The sequence below is a fragment of the Lichenostomus cassidix genome, chromosome 7 (assembly GCF_008360975.1).
Source record: "Lichenostomus cassidix isolate B80296 chromosome 7, HeHo_3.0, whole genome shotgun sequence".
Classification (NCBI taxonomy): Eukaryota; Metazoa; Chordata; class Aves; order Passeriformes; family Meliphagidae; genus Lichenostomus; species Lichenostomus cassidix.
The window spans coordinates 6,189,495-6,209,822 of NC_139488.1; the positions used below are offsets into that span (position 1 = coordinate 6,189,495).

Genomic DNA, 20,328 nt, shown 5'->3' on the forward strand with positions numbered 1-20,328 from the left:
CAAATTTCCTCACCTGCACACCTCCGTTGGTCCTGTTGCAAAACTGAAATATGAAGCAGTGCTGCTGTTACTTTTACAGGTTATCCTGCAAGTCTAGATAGAAGCATGTCAGATTCAAACATTTCTTTTTACCCTGTTCCTGTTTACCTTGTTAATTCAGCAGTGAACATGCCTCTGTCGCGAAACAGAAGTCTCTGGTATTGGTTTTCTTCTATATCTTGACTTCTTTCTACAAGTGACACAGCATTACCACAATTTCAATGGAATTGTTATGTAAAATACTTGGAATTTTTCCCCTCTGTCCCAGTTAACTTTTAGAGTTTCAGGATGTGTAGGAGGCCCAGTTTTTTCAGCATACGCATTGGAGGGGAATTATGTTCTCAAGGTAGCATGTTCTTCAAAATTGTCATAAGCACAAGCAATATTAAGAAATCCTTTCCTTTGCAAGATGCTTTACATTGCTTGTTCAAATTACCAAAAATCACAGGCTGTAGCTTGAGGTTGGTAAATGTTTATCATTCATTTTTACCTATTCTCCACACTAGATAATTTTGGGGCCAAAAATTTAGTTTATTTTTTCTTTTAATCCATAGAAATAGGGTGATGCTCTGAATTTTGTGAAGAAGAAAGTGTTCAGGAAAGCAAATGGTGGAAAAACTGCTTTTACACCTGGCTGAGCCCTTTCTACCAGACTGACCAGAGACGTGGTTCCCCTCTTAAAAAGCTGAACACTTGGCTTCTTCTGCCAGCTGCTTAGCAGCTTTTTCCAGGAAAAACATATTTCTTGTGGGTAAACTGTGAGGGGAATGCGCTTAATACAGCAGCCCATTTTCTGTTTCTGATCAGTTCTGAGACAAAGTTCCAAACCCATTTGTTTTAAAGATGTATCAGTCTCCCTCCCTTTTTTCATTTCCAGACTTCACAGGCTGGCACAGCAAAGCTTTCATAGATGGTAGCAGATAGTAGCAACAGTATTTCCATAATCTCCCTCAGGAAAAAGGTTCTTGAAAAGTTAAAGGGTATTTAGCAGGTTAAATTTGTTTTGTGTAGTTGTATGTTTTCTGTGTATAAAATTGAACATCTCTGAGCAACAGGAGAATCAAAAGTTCATTAAGCCAGACAACAAAACCAGTGAGCAGAGAGGTCACCTAATGTGCTTTTTAGGAAAATCAACGTGTCGTCTTTATGTTTTTACTTATGTGTTTTACACTTTGGCATGCATGGAATGGCAGGGTTGATACACTGAGCTAATTGTCTGACGTCTAGATAAATACCTCCATTATTTGGCCATGGAATTTTAGTGGGTCACTCTTGAGTTTTCATTCCAACAAACAAAAAATTCTTCAGAGATCTATGTTGGAATTTATCATGCTGTACATGTGGCAAATTAATATAAAACAGAAGTTTCTGATGTGCTTGTTTTCCAAAAGGAAGCAACCTTCATAATTATTTCTATTATTTTACTTTTCTTATTGGGGTCCTAGCTCGTCATCAGTCAAGAACAGTGGGAAGTGGGTGGGTAGAAATAGCATTTCCTCATGTGTCTATGGCTTTTCATGAAATCGTAACCAAATTATTTTGTTACCTGTTGCCTTTTAAAAGAAAACTGTAATTGAGCAATGTATCAGCTGCAGTACAAAATGCTTGAAACTGTAGCTCTTTATGTCAGCACCAGAAAGTGCAGTCCTGAGAGTGCCTCAAGAGCTGCTGCATTTGGAATCCTCTGATGAAATGCAGACAGCTCTACGAACTGTTATAAAGGAAAATATGCTCATGAAACCAATTTGAGCTTCTATGCTAATGAATTGCAGATTCCTTGAGCAGATTTCGTGTTTAGCCCAGGAAGATTTGCTTGTTCAGACAGTGGATTGTTTTGCTTTTCTGAGACCCGTGGTAAGCCATGGATGCATGGCTGAGTGGTCATGCCTCCTCTTGGGGAAAGCTTGCCCTACTGCTTTCATTCTCTCCAGCAGATCTCAAAATTCAAGACTGGGGAAACTTACAGAAGCTGTTCAATACTAAAAACCAGGAGCATCTCGAGAGTTTTCAGCTCTGTGTGGTGTGTTTTTCCTGCTTTGGGAAAAGAATTCAGTGTGGCCTCTGCCTGGAAAGAGTTTTATCATTGATAGTTGTACTGTCCCTCCTCTTCCCCTTTCCCATGTGTTTTGATGCAACAAAGTAATTTTAGAGAAACGGTTTGTTCATAAGTGTTTTTGGATACAGTCTTTTGAAGACTGGATATTTTGATTTGTGCTAAAAGAGGAGAAGGAGGATTTTGGAAAGGAAAATACTTGTAAAGAGCTCTCCTGATTCCTCCTTATGTTTGCAGATTTGGTTTTTTTCTGTCCCCAAGTGGGTGATTCTAGACAATAGGCAGCTTTGTGTGAAGCCTAAACCACCAGTTTGGCATGGCTGGATCTATCTGTGACCTATTTAGCTTGAAGTGGGTATTTTAACCCACTTGGGCAGTGTTGAGCTGCAGCCCTGCACAGGGTAAGATCTGCTGGTGTTGAAGTTATGACTGGAGTGGGTGCCATGAGCTTACATTTGCCTTCTGGAGATTTTGATCATTAGTGCGAACAGTCAATTGTTCAGAACTCCATCATTTCCACTTGCGAAATAAGGAAATGTGAGATAGGTCGGCATTGTTTGAAAATAGCTTGTTTTAACCAAGTACTGCTTTATTTTGGGCTGATTGCTTTATTGGCATCACCTTGGAATCCACAGGAGCATTTCAATGTCAAAGGCCATCGATTTAGTCAACAATAAAGCAATAAATCTCGCGAAGACCATCCATCGATTGGGAGTGCAATGGATTGATTGTTATCAGGCTAAATCTCCCTTTACCTCAGTTCCCCTGGTTGTTATCCTTATCCTTGTGCCAGATAACTGCAGCACGCCTTGGGGTCTGGGCGCTGCTCTGAATGCAGAGGAGAGCTGCAGAATGTATAAACCTCCTCCGCACGTTGCTAGAGCTGACAGCAGAGAAATGCTCATGCTTTTGTGATTAGGTAGACTCCTGCATGAATACTGTTGGCTCTGTCTGTGTGTGGCTGGATCTCAGGGGTATGACGAGCTGGAAAAAAAAGGCGGCTTGCTGATGTCGGGCAAGGGAAAAGATGCTTTTGTTCCAGCACCGCCCGGGGAAAAAGGCAGGATTCATGGCTCAGAAGAGGGGAGTAGTGGGAAGGAAGGTCTGTATTCCCGTCTCCCTGAGTCATTACCAAACACTGTGGCTAAACCAAGGTTGCTAAAGCATCAGCTGCCTCCCAGCATGGGGAATTTCAAGTGAAGATAAGCTTGTGCTCACTTGCTCCTGCTGTGTCAGCTGAGGTTGAAATCGCTCCGATTTTGGGTATAAGATAGATGAGAGATACTTTACACTGCACAGAGTTCTCCCATAATGAAAAGAGGGCTCTTGCATATTTTATAGCTTTGTCTTTCTTTTGGCCAGCTGCACAGTTTCCTTTTATCTAGATGGGGCAACTTCATTTACTTTGAATTGGCATAGCTGCAAAGAGGTTTATTTTAAAGGGAGTTCTGTGAATCGGGTGACTATTTACATTTTACAACTTTTTAAGCATTCTTAGGACGATGACAGGGAGCCAGGTTTCATCAGTTCAGTGCCTCTTGCCTCCCGATTGTGTCTGTTCAGTCTGGCTGAGGATGGGGTAAATGTGTGAGTTCAGTTTGCTCATTACCATAAAAACAGGCGGGCTGCAAGTTACAACTCGATGCACTCACTCTGCAGCAGGCGGTTGGTAGCAGCCCCATTGTTTCTGTAACTGATAACATTTACCTTGGGAAAAGAAGGCACCCACTATCCAAAGGGGATAGCTAAAGGATTCCATCACTGAAAGAACTTTTGATCTCTGTACTATATTTGGAAGATGGATTTCTTTGCTTTTTCAGCAATTTCTACCCAGCATCTCTCCACGTTAATTTTCATTTATAAATTTAAATCCCATGGAACACAGTCAAGTGACAATGTTTCATATGTCCAGCAGCAATGCACTTTTTTTTTTTTTTAATTCTGTTCTTGCCTTGACTGCCCCATCACTCTACCTAGAAACCACTTTGTTAGATACAGCACTGTTGGCTTGACATGTCAGCCCTTTTTCCCTTTTGAAAGAGTGATATAAAATCATCATGTGATGTCTACTGTAATGAGAAGGAGCATAGGAAAGAGCAGGGCATAAGCTGCCTTTACAGATGGGAAATAATACCCCATGGTCAAATGACATAATCCTGGAATTAATGACCCATCAAGTACAAGTCCCTGTAGCAGTTGCATTTTAGTCTGACAAATAGCATTATATAAAAACTCTGAATGTGTTTTTTAATAAATCTAGTCAGAATATAGTTTGTCCTGCCTAAAATATTTGTTTGAATGCCTTTTTAGAGGTTTTTTCAAGGCAAGGTTGGATGGAGCTCTGAGCAAGCTGGTCTAGTGAAAGGTGTCCCTGCCCAGGGCAGAGAGGTTGGAACAAGGTGATCTCTAAGGTCCCTTCAAACCCAAACCATTCTGTGATTCTATGATTACAATGGACTTCATTGGCTTAAAGACGTGTATGATATTTTTGAGATACTCTGAACATTTAGAAATAGAAGAGAACTATCTGTGGCTATAAGATCCCTTATTGTAATAACATTGGTCTGGATTTATAAATCTCTGGATGTCTAAATCTTACCTGTAATACAGTTTGGTTAATTTAAGGTAGGTACTGTTTGTTAAAAAGTATGGGGGAAAGCTTTTCCTTTTCTATTTTTTTTTAATATACATATATAACTACCACCAAATATTATACCAAGATAAAATAATAATCAAAGTGAGGCTCTTTATAATAAAACACAGAAATCCTGAAGTCAGTCTTGTACCTTCCCATGACACATCTACTTCATGGTATAACTCAACATTTAACTGTGGTTAAAATTGTTTCAGTGAGGGCTCACAGTTAAGTGTTTTAATGTTTATTTTTCCCAGCCATGAAGGAAAACTCCAATGGTTTCTTGTTTAAAGCAAGGGGATTTTTGTTGAATGGGTGTTTTCCAGATTTCCTCATAAAGTTAGCTTCTCTTTGGACCTGAGGGAAAGGCTTGTAATCTATTTGTACTGTTTTTCCTGGGAGGATTTTGAGAGAGTGTAGGTGAAAAAAAGGTAACTTTTTTTTCTTTGTAATGGGGAGTTAACATCAGATTTGGTCCTGTATCAATTTTTATCTGAGACATCTGTCAGTGTTCCCAATGTACATACTTTTTACTTGATTTACCTCTGTCCTCCTGCACTTTCCAGTATTACAGCCAGTTTCAAGCTGAACAGCAAGGCATTCTCCCTAAGACTCCACACTTAGCTTTACAGAATTTAAAGAGGCTTTGAATACTAGATACTTACCTTTGAATAAAAGATAAAAATACGAGATCATTGTAGGGCATTTAGCCTTGTAGCATGTCTTGGTTTGGTATGTGCATCTGCACTGACATGGGACAATTTGACTGAGATGTTTGCAATATATTTTTACAATAGCAGTGTGCTATAAATAAACAAAATCCATTTTGCCAAATTGCCTAATGGAACACATTTTTCTGTGGGGTGGTGGGGTTTTGTAAGAATTCTTCATTTGTTGTTCAGGCCTTCAGAAATTATGATGCTGGCTTCTGAAGTCATGACATCTGGCACACAAACTGCATTTGGCACATAATTATCTTTGTGGTCATGTTCGTTTGCTTTCCGGTTTGGAGATTTGGGGTTTTTATAAGCCAGCTTCTGGATATATCTGAAAGCGTGGAGATTTCTAATATTACCCTCAATTTAGACCTGAATCAGAGCTTTTTAATACTGTAGAAAAATATTTTAGTCCCCTAAACACTAAAGGCTATGCTGTCCTGGACAGTAACCAGTGCTTGGTTTTCTTTTTATTCTACTTTTTATTATTGCTTCATGCTGCCTCAGCTGATACATTCAGCTCAGACTTGAAGGAACTAATTTCCTTAACAGCTGAGATAAAATCAGGTTGTTGATGATGCAGAATGGCTGCTTACTTGCTATTGCAACACAACCTTTCCTTCCCCTTCCTGCCTGTTTTAAACTTACATGGGAGGTTTGCATCCTGGACACCTCTATAGTACCTAAGACAACAGGATTCTGCTTTACTCTACATAACTGCTATACCAGCTTTCATTCTTACCATAGATATATAGTGTTGTGTCCAACAAGCAGAGAAAAGTATAAAATACCACTCTGCATTCCCAGTTTTTACACTGTTTAAAGCTTTGTTTGGCAAGCAGAGCTGAGACCTTTCTTTGTACTCAAGAGTAGCTTGACAAGAAGAGGGCAGAAGCCAACTATGTCTTTCCAGGCTACGTAACCCTGGGTGTGGTTACAAGATGAATTAACTACTTTGAAATCCCTGATGGTGCTAAAAAGGATATCATTCCCAGCCTTGTGTTCTGCCTTTTCCTCAGAAGGTTAGCACTACTCCACTCCCCTGGAGGGTAGGACCCTCATCCTGCTGAATACTTTTTTAGGGTTTTAGGAGGATTCATTCTTAGGTGGGTCGTGTTGTGACCATGTGAGTAGTGCCAAGAGAGACAAGGGAAGCAGGAATGATCATGTAGATAGGAGCAGATGGGAACTGCTGCCCCTTTTGGTGGCAGCTTCATCTGAAACTAACCCGGGTCGTGCAACTGCACCCTTTGGGCAAAATTGTCTGTGGGTGGATTTTCATGGTTAAAGGCAAGGAACAGAAAAAATGGGGATAATACATGGGAATTTTGTGCGTGCCAAGGACAGTTCCCTATCTGGAAAACATCTTGATCTGGTTTTCACTTTTTGTACCATTAGAAGGTGACATGCAGACGCCCAAATGACATTTTAGCCTGTGCAAGGGTGAGAGTATAAAGGCTCAATGTACATAAATCTGTGCTGATGTGGTGGTTATCAAGCCCTCCATGTCTTTAGCACTGATCCACTAAGAGATGAAAAAGAGGTGACAGTAGGAGGTGGCGGCTTTAAATCGCCTTTGATGACATTAGAGAAAACCACAATAGTTCTCTATGTTGCAATGTGCTTGGCACTGGTTTCTTTGTAGCTCTAATCTGAGAGCAAAAATAGTCCAGATTGCTTGTTTTGGCTGACTCGGCAGATTAGAATCTCTTTTGTCTTTTTCGTGGGACTTTCCTAAAGGAAGTAACACAATCTCTGCAGACGAAACATTCTTTACAGGCTGTTGAACAAGCAAGAATGTTTTGCTTCAAGTGGCCACAGGTGTCTGATTCACAGTGGGTTGGGTTTGGGGATCCCCCTGGCACTCTGGAAGTGATGTGTGGCTGTTGACATCATTGATTCCTATAGCTTTAGGCTCTATAAACCAGCAATGTAGGGGACTTTTCTAAAAGATACGTTTTTCAAAGTGTTATATCAATTTTCTCCTTATGCTGGCAAAGTTTCTCTTGTATTGCCAATGAAAGTAGCACAAAAAACACCAAATAATTCTATGACTTTTAACATCCACACCTGCAGAAATACCACTTGTTTTTACCAGCCAGCATCACAGAACAGACACCAGCGCAAATTATTCCATCTCTAACTCACTCTCTTTCCCTGTAGATTTTAAGCCTGCAAGTTGCCTGCTTTGTGCATTGCAGTGACATTCAGAATAGAGATGTTATCACTTGGTAGAATAGGAGAAGGATCTCAGTCCTGATTGGAGCCAGAGACAAAGCCCACATGATTTAATCCAGGCAATATTTCTTGTAGAAGCTTCAGTCCTAACAGGGCTTTGGCTCTTGAGCAGCGCTGTAATCTGCTTGGAAGTCAAATATCTCAACTACGAGGTATTTACTGTGGGGCTGTCAAACGTGCTATAAACTTTGTGCTCTGAACGACTAATCAGCATTGTAGCAATGTACAAAATTAGCTGCTATTGGCCCTTGATTTAAAAAATAATAATAAATCCTTTTTAAAGCCTGATTCCATCAAAGGGTGATATTCTCCAATGTTACTGTTTTCTGGTTTTCTCTGTAGGCATCAAAACCAATGGCTTAGGAGGTTTTTTTTCCTTTTTACTGTACAGGTTCCTGTGAAATTATGCTTCTTTTTTTATTTTCTTTGTAGGCAACAGAGACTTTGCTCCTGATGATCCGCTGGAATTTAAGTCTCATCAGTGGTTTGGAGCCTCTGTGAGATCCCAAAATGATAAAATTCTGGTAGGTTTTTGATGCCTTTCAGATACATCAGTATTGAGATACTGCAATGGGAAAAAATGTGAAGAGATCCAGATAACTTAGAATTTAGACAAAATCTCACTAATTAACATGAATTTTTCTTTCTTCAGAATTTCTTAGCTAGGCTTTGCTTAACTCTTTATAAACAGAGTTGCATTTTTTTCTAGTGTTATAAATGTGTTATAAATTCTTGATGAACACTTTATAGCTGTTGCTTTAAGAAAATATTATTTCTAAAATTCTTTATATAAATTAGCTATTTATAAAATACAAACTGGTGGTAATTCTGCCATGGTCCTGACAGTGTAAATCTCCTCTAATAAAACATGGTACATCTGCCAGGTCTTTTTGTTGATTTTTCTCTAGAAAATTGGAATTTCATTGTTATTATTCTACACCCACCAGCATTTTGAAGAGGAATTTGTTTTCTCACTGCTGTGTCTTCTTCCCCAGGCCTGTGCCCCGCTGTACCACTGGAGAACTGAAACAAAACAAGAGAGAGAGCCTGTGGGAACATGTTACCTGCTTGCTGGGTCCAAATTTGTGGAATATGCTCCCTGCAGGTCAAGTAAGTATGGAACACTTTGGCTGCTTTTCTGTTTGGAGCTCCTCTTGCGTTACATGTTGTGTCCATTTGGAAGCAGGATGTTTTACAGCTGTTTCCCCCTTCCATGGATAGCAATTAGAACGAAACCTAAGCTAGATCCAGATGTCTGAATTCCTCTCCAGCTGATGTTCAAGATGCAGACCTTGCTTTCTCCACTTAGATCAGCTACTCTATCTGAGGTCCAGCTATCATTGGACTTGAGGACTTGTGTTGTTGAAGAGACTAATTCTGTTGCAATCACTACATAATCACAAAACTGTGTAGCAAGTGCTTTTTCAAAGATCAGCTCTAGCATTTTTATGACTCTCAAGTATTTTATCATTATTCAAGTACTTTAGAGCACAAGCTCATTTTAGAAGACACGATTTTGTAAAAGTAGGTGCTTATCTCCCTGTGCACATACACAGGTAGTGATGCATTGTTTAAATGATATTAACTGCTGAACATTTGGAGTCTTATTTTCCAAATGCTTTGCATTTATTTCCTGTAGTTGGGCTGATAGATAATTCAGAGGTTTATAACCTTTTTTAAAATACTAAAACCTAAAACCTGAATGTTGAAGCTAGGATTGTCCTTTTATTTGCTGAAAATCATTTGTGAACAGCAGGATTAAAGTCCAGTGTGGTCCAGCATAACTTGAAGTTAAATAAGCAAATATTAAACTAAATCACACTAGTTAAGTAGTCACACTTTCAGATAAGGAAGTCTCAGCATTTCTACTCTGCAGCTGTATAATCCTAAAATTGAATCAGCCAAAACAATTCTTGCTGGGATGAGTCACAGTATGGAGATTTTTTTTTCAACCAGGTATGCTCTTTTTGTTTTAAACCAATTCAGCTTTCTATTCCATACGAAAAGAAAAACTTAATCCCTCTTTTCCAGATACCTTATTTCCTGAATAGAAATTGCAAATATATTTTCCCCAAGACTTTTGAAGATTAAATACAAGGAGTGTGGGGTTGCTGTTTGCTTTGACTGTGTGAGGCTAGAACACTTGTTAATGTTCCATGTCTGTTAGTCCAGCCCTAAAGTTGTTACAGCATTTGGTTGTGAGTTGTTGATACAGAGAAAATACTGATTTAGGAGAAAAGTATCCCAAGGTTCAAGTTTAGGAGTGCAAGTTTACATAGGAAGATGCATTGAAAAGTATCCACAGAATCAGCTGATTTAATAGTGGTAATACTTCATTTATTTATTTTTCTCCTCTTCCTTTTCTGTCCTTTCTTTCTTTGGTAGCAACTATTGATGCAGATGGACAGGGATTTTGTCAAGGTGGATTTAGCATTGACTTTACAAAGGTATGTGATTTTTTTTCTCATTTCCTATGGGTCAGCAGACAGCTGTGTTCACAAACACTCCTGATACAGACCACTTAGAAGCACAGCTATTACAAAACTAAATGTTACTGTTGATGGTGGGGAGTGAACCCACAACCAAACAGAATTTATAAATAAACCAAAAAATAACTTGAAACCACTCAAAGAGCTGTTATAAACCTGTTTCTCCCTACATTTTCACAGCAGCACACTTTTACCTCTTGTAGGAACCATGTCCTGAACCAATAATCTGCTTTGGCAGCTCCCTGCTGCACACCTCTGGTGCACCGAGTGCCCTCAGTGAAATCAGCTGTAAGAGTCAGGATTTTTGAGACATGCTTTGAAGGGATTGGTGCAGAGCTAGTGTTACTTCTTGAGAAATAATAACGGAGGGAACTGGTAAACAATATGCTTGTGAATCATGTTTGGTTTTCTCATCAGCCAGCAGAAGTACAGGAATCTTTTTGCCATCTTGTGTTTCTTCTACTTCTGTGTTCTCCCTGCCTCTTCTAGTTTGTTGGTTTTTGTTTTTCAAATACACAATTACTTTTGAAATCCAAGCACAGTAAAGCTGTGCACAGATCTGAGAATGTGCTAAAGCTTTTTATATTGTACAGTGAGATTGTTCAGCAGAGTCTGGATGTGTAAAGACCACGCAAGCCTGTTTTGCAATGTGACTTTTTTTGGGTTCCTCACATCTCAGGATTAGGTCATATCCCGTCACTCTTTGCCTGAGGCCACTCTTGGTTTTCCTCCAGAGGAAACTGCCAAGTGCAGGGTAGGACTGTGAGTGTTTGGGTTATTTTGCACACACCCTCAGGGTCACTGTGCAGACTCCAGGCCCAGTTAAAACCAACTTTGGGCTCTGATCCAAAACCCTAGAGTGGGCAAGCCAGCATGTATCTCCAAATGTCTGACCTAGATTTTTCTGAGTGGTGAATACAGGAGTTTTTAAGATTAAAACCTGAATAAGTGGCTTAATTATGCAGCAAAGCCTGTGGCCTAATTCAATACTTAGAGAGCAAATTCCCAACCCTGGGATAGCTAATGTGGTTAAAGTTTCATAAAATGGTTTGTGAATTGCAGTTCTGCCAAGAAATATGGAGTGGGGGAATTACATCACAGTTATTCTGAATTAAACTTTTCTAATGATAGGTTACAGAAAATGGCAGAGGCAGAAGATGACACTAGTTTTGTGTACTGACCTAAAAATGATGTAACAGTCCCTAAGTTTTCTCCTAATTGTACTCCTGTTGTTGTACATTTATGTGGGAAGAAAGGTCTATTAAAATAAAAACAGAATTCCACCTAGAATTTTAAATGGGTGAAGTAGTCACTGAAGACTGTTGGTTATCATTTTGTGAGATGTATTTCTAATTAATCATTCCCTCAAAAAATAAAATGTATGGTGGTCAGTGGAGCTACAGTGATGTACATGCAGGGATTTCTTCCCATAAACATGGGATGTGTTCTTTGGCTTTAGATGTGCTTCATGTGTTTTTAATTTTTCTTTCTGTCTTTTTTTTTCCCCTCCAAGGGGGACAGGGTGCTGCTTGGAGGCCCTGGAAGTTTTTACTGGCAAGGTGAGATATATAATTTAAGTCACAGAGAAGTTGACCTTCATGATTTTTCTCTTTATCCTCTCAGTCATTTTATCCACACTCTTCCAGCTGCCATCAGAGTCTTTGTCAGTAAGGAAACTGACAGAATTGTTCTTTCATCCTTAACAATATCTCCTGAATAATCAAGGCAACCACAGATAAAGGTGGAAGTAGTAAGACTATAGATGTCCTTTGTGTTCTAAATAATTCCATGATCATTTTAAAGACATTTTCCCTGGAATGTGGGATTTGTTTTCATCAGCAGGATAAGTTTCCTTTAGGATATTTTGCTTCAAAACCTACATATTTTTTAATTTGACACACATACAAAGTGTGCATTTTCAGTGAGAAATATCCCCTCTACAGAGAATTTCATTATTTTCCTCAGACAACAGAGATGTTTTGCACTTGTATTGATTGGTTTGTGCCATGGGGCACATTTTACCTCTGCCTGGTGTTACCTATATTCTTTGCTCATGTGGGATTCAGTCAGTGTTTGTTTGCAGGATTATTCAGCCTTTAACTGCAGCTCTCTGTTCAAAGAAGGGTGCTGCTGTAATCAGGACACAGCTGCCACACCCTGCTGCCTGGTTTTTAATGTAATTACTAACTTTTATTAATAGATTTTTCTGTATCATGCTAGCCTACATGTAGGTACAGCAGCACAGGAGGCTTGTTCCTGTCCTGTGTTTTAAATTACAAGTAAAATGGAACGATTGAAGCTAAACTGCAGATACAATAGAATATAAATTAGGGTCCTGTATTGATTGTATTGCTTTTGGGCAAAAGTGACACTTCATCTGCCAAAACAACCTTATCCTCTTCTACTACTACCAAAAAAGCCCACTTGGCTCTGAATAGGAGACAATAGTACACTTCTAAAAACTAGATTTTTCATCCTAAACTTTTATTCCACATCCTGAGATGCTGGAGGGGAAGTTTTCCCTACACTTCATACATGTATGAATATCTCTGTAAAGTAAGTGCCATTCTGAATGCGGTTTTTTTGTAATTCAAGTTATCATTCAAAGAAAAGAATGTAATGAGGTCACCACCTAGTGGCTGGTGAAGTGAGAATGGAGAACATGACAATGCACTGAGCTCATCTCATTTGTGCTCATCCTTTTCGCTTCTTGTCTGCCCAAACAGTCTCCTGTGTTGTGGGATTTGGGCAAGGAGCACCCAAAGGGCTCAGTCCTGCACAACCTAAGCATATGGTAACTCAGCACTTCCTTTAACTGCTGCCTTAGTGTAGGATTGGCATCTGTTTTCCATGAGAACTCTTTATGTGCCTTTGATTGTATGTGTGCACATTTTTGCTGAAGTAGGATCCATATTTTCACTCATGTCCTTCCTGGTGCTGCCCGACTTGGTTCTTTTATGGTCAGATTGTGGAAGAGTCTCTGCTTTCAAGGGCAGCACTCTGGAAATGAATCACTTTAGTGACTGAGTTCACACTTTCTGTTTGTGGTTTTAAGGTGTTTTCTTTCCCTTTAGGCCAGCTTATTTCTGATCGAGTGACTGAGATTGTGGCCAAGTATGACCCCAAAGTCTACAGCACAAAGTATGAGGACCAGTTAGCAACCAGACCTGCCAGTGCTGCTTTTGATGACAGCTACTTGGGTGAGTGGTGGGAAATGGGAAACCTCTGCCTGCAAAACTTCCTTGCACTGCTTGTATTTAAGTCTAAATCATAATAAGGTCTAAATCTATTAATTAGGCATTTAACAGATTAACAAGAGAGTGACATACCTGAAAATGCAGGGATTTTATGTATGATAGAATCATAGTTATTTTGCCATAGGCTTGACTCAAAAAGCACCTGGTGACAAAATAAATGGAAATATTTCCATTATTTTCTGTGCTCCATGATTCAGGCTGAACATGGGAATGGCCAAGTTATGATTTTTGTGTGAGAAGTTAGTCACATAGGTGGTCATGGTTTGTTAAAAATGGCTGTTTCTAAATAATCTAGCAAAACAAAATAGAAGTGTTAAAGAATTATGTTTTGGAAGAAAGGCAATGAAGGGAGTTCCTTAGAGGAGTGAGAAATCCTCATTTTGTTTCATGTATGTCTAACCAGGCTCAGGGAAAAAGCAAGGATATACCAGGACAATTGCCAGGATGATAATTTTAAAATTTTCGTCTTCTGATCTGAAATTCCTGGATGCTGGTGAAATACAGTCACTTGTGGAGCTCTTCATAGTCAAAGCAGCTTTGAGGCAATATTTATTCCATTGCATTTTAAGATGAAGAGAGGAGGACTGTGCAGAGAGACTTATGAAGACTGTAAAAAGAGATGAAGGGTTTAATAAGGTTTTTAAAGCCTCATCTTGTCTCTGCAGGTTATTCAGTGGCTGTTGGGGACTTCAATGGTGATGGCATCGAAGGTAAGCTCCTTGCTTCAGTAAGAAAGTCATGTTAATAGGCTGGGCAGATCTTTCAGTGGTGCAGTGCACAGGGAAATGCTTCAAGTGCTAGGAATGAGCTGCTCTGTTCAGCAAGGTCACCATGCTTCGGGACCTGAGCGTTGTCTGTGTCTTGCTTTGTATTTCAGACTTTGTATCAGGAGTCCCACGAGCAGCAAGAACTCTGGGCATGGTAGGAAATTTGAAACATTAAACTTTACAATAGATTAAAAAAGGTGAATATTGCTGGTGTGCTGTAATATGTGTTTCTTCACGTGCAGGTGTCCATTTACAATGGGAAAAACATGTCTTCCATGTACAACTTCACTGGAGAGCAGGTGAGTGGCTTCCCTGAGTGTGGGGGTGACTGGGAGGCTGTTCCTGTGTGGGGAGAGTATTTAGGGTACTAGATAATAAAATAGTCTGTATGGTATTGGCTGGATTGCCAAAGCAAAATTTGATGAAGTCTGAAGAATTCTAATCTCATTTAAATACAGGAAATGCTGCCTATTTTGAGAACTGGGAAAGAGAGTGGATCATGAAAGGGGAAATGGGGGAAGTAACTGGTGGGTTTGCTTTCAAACAGAGCAAGGAAGAGAAACAAAAATATAAGGAGACAAAAAAAAATTGTGGCATATATTATCATCTCCCTGATGTATTTTGTGTACAGATTTTTGTAAACTTGTTTATGCTTCTGTCACTGCAGCTCACAGGTTTGAATTTTGTTTTTCCAGATGGCTGCCTATTTCGGGTACTCAGTGGCTGCCACAGACATTGATGGGGACAAGTAAGTGTCCTCTTCTCCCTCTTCTCCCCAGTGCTACCCAACTTGCTTCTGGAAAGAAAAAAACCCAGCTTTTATTTAAAAGTCTTTCCCATAATCTAGATTTCTGTCTTCATTGCTGGTTTAACACATCTGCATGACTCTTTCTTGCTAACACTCCACCTTTGTTTTAACAACTGTATGTTTGTTTCTGTATTTATCCACATAAATATATGGGTATATTCACATGCTTTAAGTGCATTAATTTTTTATATCTTTGTGCTTACTTTGCCAATAAATATTTGCCTTCAGTTGAGTTTAAGGATAGTTAACTTTCATCTGAGTGTTGACCTCAGTGCTGCGTTAACGGGTGCTGAATAGAATGAATTTTCTTGCTGCTACTGAAAGCTTTTGTCCTTGTTGGCTCCAGCTACACAGATCTGTTCATTGGAGCCCCTCTTTTCATGGACCGAAGCTCAGATGGGAAGCTTCAGGAGGTTGGCCAGGTGTCCATCTGCCTCCAGCGAGCCTCAGGAGGCTTTCAGATCACCAAGCTGAACGGCTTCGAGATCTTCGCGAGGTTCGGCAGCTCCATCGCCCCTCTGGGGGATCTGGATCAGGATGGCTTCAATGGTAGGATATCCTTTCTTGATTGGGATCTCCTGTTTGTAGGGGAAGCCCAGGCAGCACAGTGACTGTGGATTCTGCACACAAGCCCTCAGTGCTGTAGCTGGGGCTGAGTGTGGCACACTGAGGTCTAGACTCCTTTCGATGCTTGCATGCTACTCCCAGGAATGCTAACCGGAGTTCCATGGATGCATCGAGCAGAGACTAAACCCTTGAAACAGCAGCATGGATTGCTTTAGCTCCCTCACTCACCAGGATCACTTTCTCATGGCCACAGTAGGAACTTTGATAAAATACCTGACTCTCCACTGTGAATTCTTAGGACATCTTCAAAATGAATATCCTCTTTCCATTGCTTAAAGACAATATTCCTCTCTAGAAACACAATGATGACAGAAAATAAGGTTTTATTTCAAATTATTGGTTAAAAATGTTCGTATATAAAAGATTTCCCTGAGAAAAGTATAGATTGTTTTTTAAATTCCAAATGGAAGAGTTTGGTGGAGATATTGTGTAGCAGCTATAGCCAGATGTACCAAGAGCTGAGTGTCTTGAGTGAATAATTGGAAGAGAAGTCTGAGTCTGACAGAGCTGTAGCTGAAGGCTCTCAAACCCCTTCCTTGCCTGAGCTTCTTGTTACTTTCTCAGAGGAGTGAAGAGCAATGGAGCAGGCAAGAATCATGTAGTGTTGGGATGGAGACTTCCAGGAATCCTAGGGAGAGCAGTTTGTTATGCCCATCATACTCCAGTTGCCTAAAGAGTAGTGGGAATTTCAGTTCCACCAAAAATGCTCATTTTTTCCATTCTACTTGCAAGCTAAGTATTTCCTGAAAGATCAAAAATTACAGTATACTAGTACCTCAAACTCCCAGGTAGGTCTAATTAATTTTTAATGAAATCATAAGGTCATAGCATAGTTTGAGTTAGAAGGGGCTGTTTTAGTTGCTAACAGGATGCAGAATCAGTGTGAAGAGGTGATATCACTGTAACTATTTGCAGAAGACATTGGAAAGGTTATGGTTGATAGCCAAAGCTCCAGGCACTTGATGAAATTATCCCAAAAATGTTTTGATTCCACCATATTTCAGTCTGAAATACACTGTAGGCGAGAAAAATCATAGCAAAAGCTGCGTCTTTTTAATTACTTTGCTATTATTTAGTCTGTTTTGGTTTTTATTCTCTGCCTCACTTTGGGAGTGTTAATTAAAATGCTTTCCATCACAGTATGATACAAGATTGGAATTTTTACTGTCTTCAAACAGTTTGTAAATATGAGTCAAAAATACAAAACAGTAAACTTTTGAGTCCTTATTCGTTTCATTAAGCTTTTTCAAATTTCAGAAAAGAGGAAGAAGTGTAGTTATGCTGTGCAGTGTTTTGTGTTTGGTCCTTGAACTGACTGTGAAAATGCTGAAATTAGATCCTAAGGACTTCTAAAGCTGTCCTTACAGACAGTCTAATTAGCATTTTGTTTATTACTGTTTATTAATCATTGACTGAGTACTTTTGAATTTATGAAGCTTTAAGAGATGGAATAGCTGCACTAACTGGAAGTTCTCCATAAAACATGTTGCCAAGCCATGACTGGGATAGGCTGGAATTTCATATTTACCATTGGTGTAGGATGATTTAAATTTTCCAGAATTATGAACATGTCCCACCCTTTGGAGTAACATGAACATGTAAATAAAATGGGAAGAGAGCCCCACTTAGTTTTGTGGTTTGGTGCCAACAGTGACTAACTCTGGTTGTTTTAATAATCTCAAAAGCATCCCAAATCCATATGATTTTTCTGTAAGTCAGCCACTGAAGTGCAGAAATTGTAGAACTATTTCTTTCCTTCCTCTCCCCCTAAAAGTCTGTGATGTATTCTTGTTAAACATTTATACTTTCTAGAAAAAAACAGCGTCCAATTAAAAAAAAAAAGCCAAAAACAAACAAAAAGAGCAATAGACAAACAAATGTTGTGACCATTTTAAAGGCTGGCTCCATTTCCTCCCTACTGACACACGCTGAAACTGTAATATCAGAAATTATTGATTGAAGTAACCACCAATATGTTCTAGTTTGGGTCTGGAGGTGTTGATGGTTCTTCTTTTGCTTTTCAGATATTGCAGTTGCTGCACCATATGGTGGAGAGGACAAGAGAGGACTTGTGTACATCTACAATGGAAGAGCAAGTGGTTTGAATGGTGTCCCCTCTCAGATCCTGGAGGGGCAATGGGCTGCTCGCTCCATGCCCCCCAGCTTCGGCTACTCGCTGAAAGGAGCCACAGACGTGGACAAAAACGGATATCCAGGTCCTCTGCTCGAAATAACACTTTAAATATCTTCATAGCAGTCCCTCCTCTGAGAAACAGGACAGTGTAAAAATCAAATTTTAATGTGTAATATGTCTCCTTTCTTTCTAGACTTGATTGTTGGAGCCTTTGGTGTGGACACAGCAGTTCTGTACAGGTAAGGCTCCTGCTGTGCTTGGACCTGAGTGGAAGCTCAGTGCAGTTCTGGAGCTACAAAAGAAAGCAGGATTAGGGAAGCCTGAAAATCTGCCACTCCACCTTCCAAACTTCTGGAGGTGAAAAAACACTATACTGCTGTTTTCACTGAGTAAACAAACCTATCTGCTGTCTAAAATTCATCTCTCTCAATAATATGTAGTTAGGAGAAAATATAAATATGCAGTCTTCAAGGCTTTCTGAGTGACAGCTTTCTAGATTCTGGCACAACAGCTGCCAGCTCTTACCCTGCAATCCAAATGTTCTCATCCCAACTTGCTCATTTGGGGAAAATATGTTGGTCTGTGCTAGCAGTAGATAGGACTGCCTCCTTACACAGTTTTCCATGTTTTGGCTGATGGAAATGACAGGGCACAGAAAAGCTTCCCACTTTTCCCTCATCTAGTCAATGGTTATTTGTTTTTCTTGCGGTTTCACTAAATGTTGTGTGTTTGTGCATATTGCACAATTTGATGGGAGGGCATTGTCTAACATGGTGTTGGATGCTGTTCAAGAGGATGTTTTCTTTGCAGGGCTAGACCAGTTATTAGAGTAAACGCTGCCCTGGAAGTCAATCCAACCATCCTAAACCCAGAAAACAAAGCCTGTTCACTGGGAGATGTGAAAGTTTCTTGGTAAGCAGAGTATCTATGTTTTCCTTTGAAGGGACGGACTTCTTGGGTTTTAATTTTGGAAACTTTTGATTTTGAAAGGATTCAGGAAGTCTAGTCAGCTAATTAAAAAAAGGCAATCAAACACAGTTTTTTCTGAAAGCACAGACAATACAAAATAAGAACTCTTTGACAGCAGTTGCAGGCATTGTCTTTAGTAGACACCAGACTGACTCCCCAAACCTGCAGAGATTGACTACCAGAGTTGTCCCTGGTGAGCAGGGTAAGGTCTTCCCAAGATGTCAACACATCACACAGCATTTGCTGTGTTTTCACCCACTAACTTACACACTTGGGCAATCATCTGCTTTGTAAACTGGTTTTGCTTCTGGTTCCTGAGCTATTATCCAAAACTTCTTTTCCTTTCTAGTGCTAACTTTCTTTTCAGCTCAGTATGATAGCTTTAAAAATAATAAACACCCACTTGATTACAGAAATAAGCATTCCAGTCCACAGGTGATTATCCCTACATGAATTGAGACTCCAAAGCCTTGCATTGCTTGCAATTCTGCCTACTTAATAGGTTACAGTTTCTCTTCCATCAGTAGCAAATAGCTTTTGGGAGTGAGCTAGTCTGAAAAAGAGGATGAAGAATTTTAGAAGAAAATGAGAGAAAAAGTGTGTGAATTTTTTTTTTTCTTCTCTCAAACAGCTTCAAAGTAAAGTTCTGCTTAAAAGCGGATGGCAAAGGAAAGCTCCCGAACTCACTCAGTAAGTTCAGCTCGTTTAGAAATTGCAAGTCTTATTGTATTGTTTGCAGACATGAGCACTGGTCGTTATTTTCATGGCTGAAGCAGCTGGGTACCTTCTGGGCCTTCTGATTGATATCACTGACTTTTTTCATCTGATTCTCAGATCAGAATCAGGAAAAGATTGTTTCAAACAGGTTTTTAAGTTGACTCCAAGAGATTTTGTAGTGTGGCGAGCAGCCTGCTGCAATCAGGTTTTGTCTACTGATTGCAAAATCTTTTCCTTATTTTCTGTGGCATGTGTAGAGATGGTGTGATCTGGGAAGGCTCAGATAAATATCTGTCACATGTTTCATATTTTATTATCCCTATAAAATATTTGAAGTAATTAGATTAGCAGTAGTGTTTAAATACACAAGTGTTGCATGCAAGATTACTTTAAAATTTTCTGGGGAGAAAATTCTGATTTTGGTTCTTGCAGTTCTACAGCAATTATAAATGTGTCTGTGTTCTTACGTGTTTCCAGTGTTTAAGGGAAAAGAGTCCCATTTAGGACAGAAGCAGTGCTTGAGAACTCATGTAGTAACAGATTTTACATGGCAAGAGCTGCAAGTTTTAGGAGTGGCAAGCACTGGCTTTTCATTGTAGTTGAAATCAGTGTTGAGCTCCATTTCTGAGGGGAATCTGCACTTGTTTAATGGAATGATCCCTAACCCAAAGCCTTTGGATTGGCCAGATTTCCAGGTGGAGCTGCTGCTGGATAAACTGAAGCAGAAGGGAGCCATAAGGAGAGCTCTCTTTCTCCACAGCAAACAGCCCAGCCACTCCAAGAACATGACCATTACCAAGGGGGGCAAAATGAACTGCGAGGAACTTGATGCCTACTTGAGAGTAAGTAGCCATTTGTGGTTTAGGCAAATCACTTTTG

At 39.7% G+C, this 20,328-nt stretch overlaps 1 protein-coding gene across 1 annotated transcript in view; it reads left to right on the forward strand.

Annotated features, from left to right (window-relative positions):
* ITGAV (integrin subunit alpha V) overlaps positions 1 to 20,328 on the forward strand; it is a 44,234-nt gene that overhangs the window by 7,601 nt on the left and 16,305 nt on the right. The window contains exons 3-17 of the mRNA XM_085065963.1: positions 8,114 to 8,205; positions 8,677 to 8,791; positions 10,067 to 10,128; positions 11,684 to 11,729; positions 13,245 to 13,370; positions 14,093 to 14,137; positions 14,305 to 14,348; positions 14,437 to 14,493; positions 14,890 to 14,942; positions 15,349 to 15,551; positions 17,654 to 17,845; positions 17,957 to 18,002; positions 18,574 to 18,675; positions 19,364 to 19,422; positions 20,137 to 20,291. Coding sequence (XP_084922089.1) covers positions 8,114 to 8,205; positions 8,677 to 8,791; positions 10,067 to 10,128; positions 11,684 to 11,729; positions 13,245 to 13,370; positions 14,093 to 14,137; positions 14,305 to 14,348; positions 14,437 to 14,493; positions 14,890 to 14,942; positions 15,349 to 15,551; positions 17,654 to 17,845; positions 17,957 to 18,002; positions 18,574 to 18,675; positions 19,364 to 19,422; positions 20,137 to 20,291 — 1,397 coding nt within the window. The remainder of the gene's footprint in view (positions 1 to 8,113; positions 8,206 to 8,676; positions 8,792 to 10,066; positions 10,129 to 11,683; positions 11,730 to 13,244; positions 13,371 to 14,092; positions 14,138 to 14,304; positions 14,349 to 14,436; positions 14,494 to 14,889; positions 14,943 to 15,348; positions 15,552 to 17,653; positions 17,846 to 17,956; positions 18,003 to 18,573; positions 18,676 to 19,363; positions 19,423 to 20,136; positions 20,292 to 20,328) is intronic.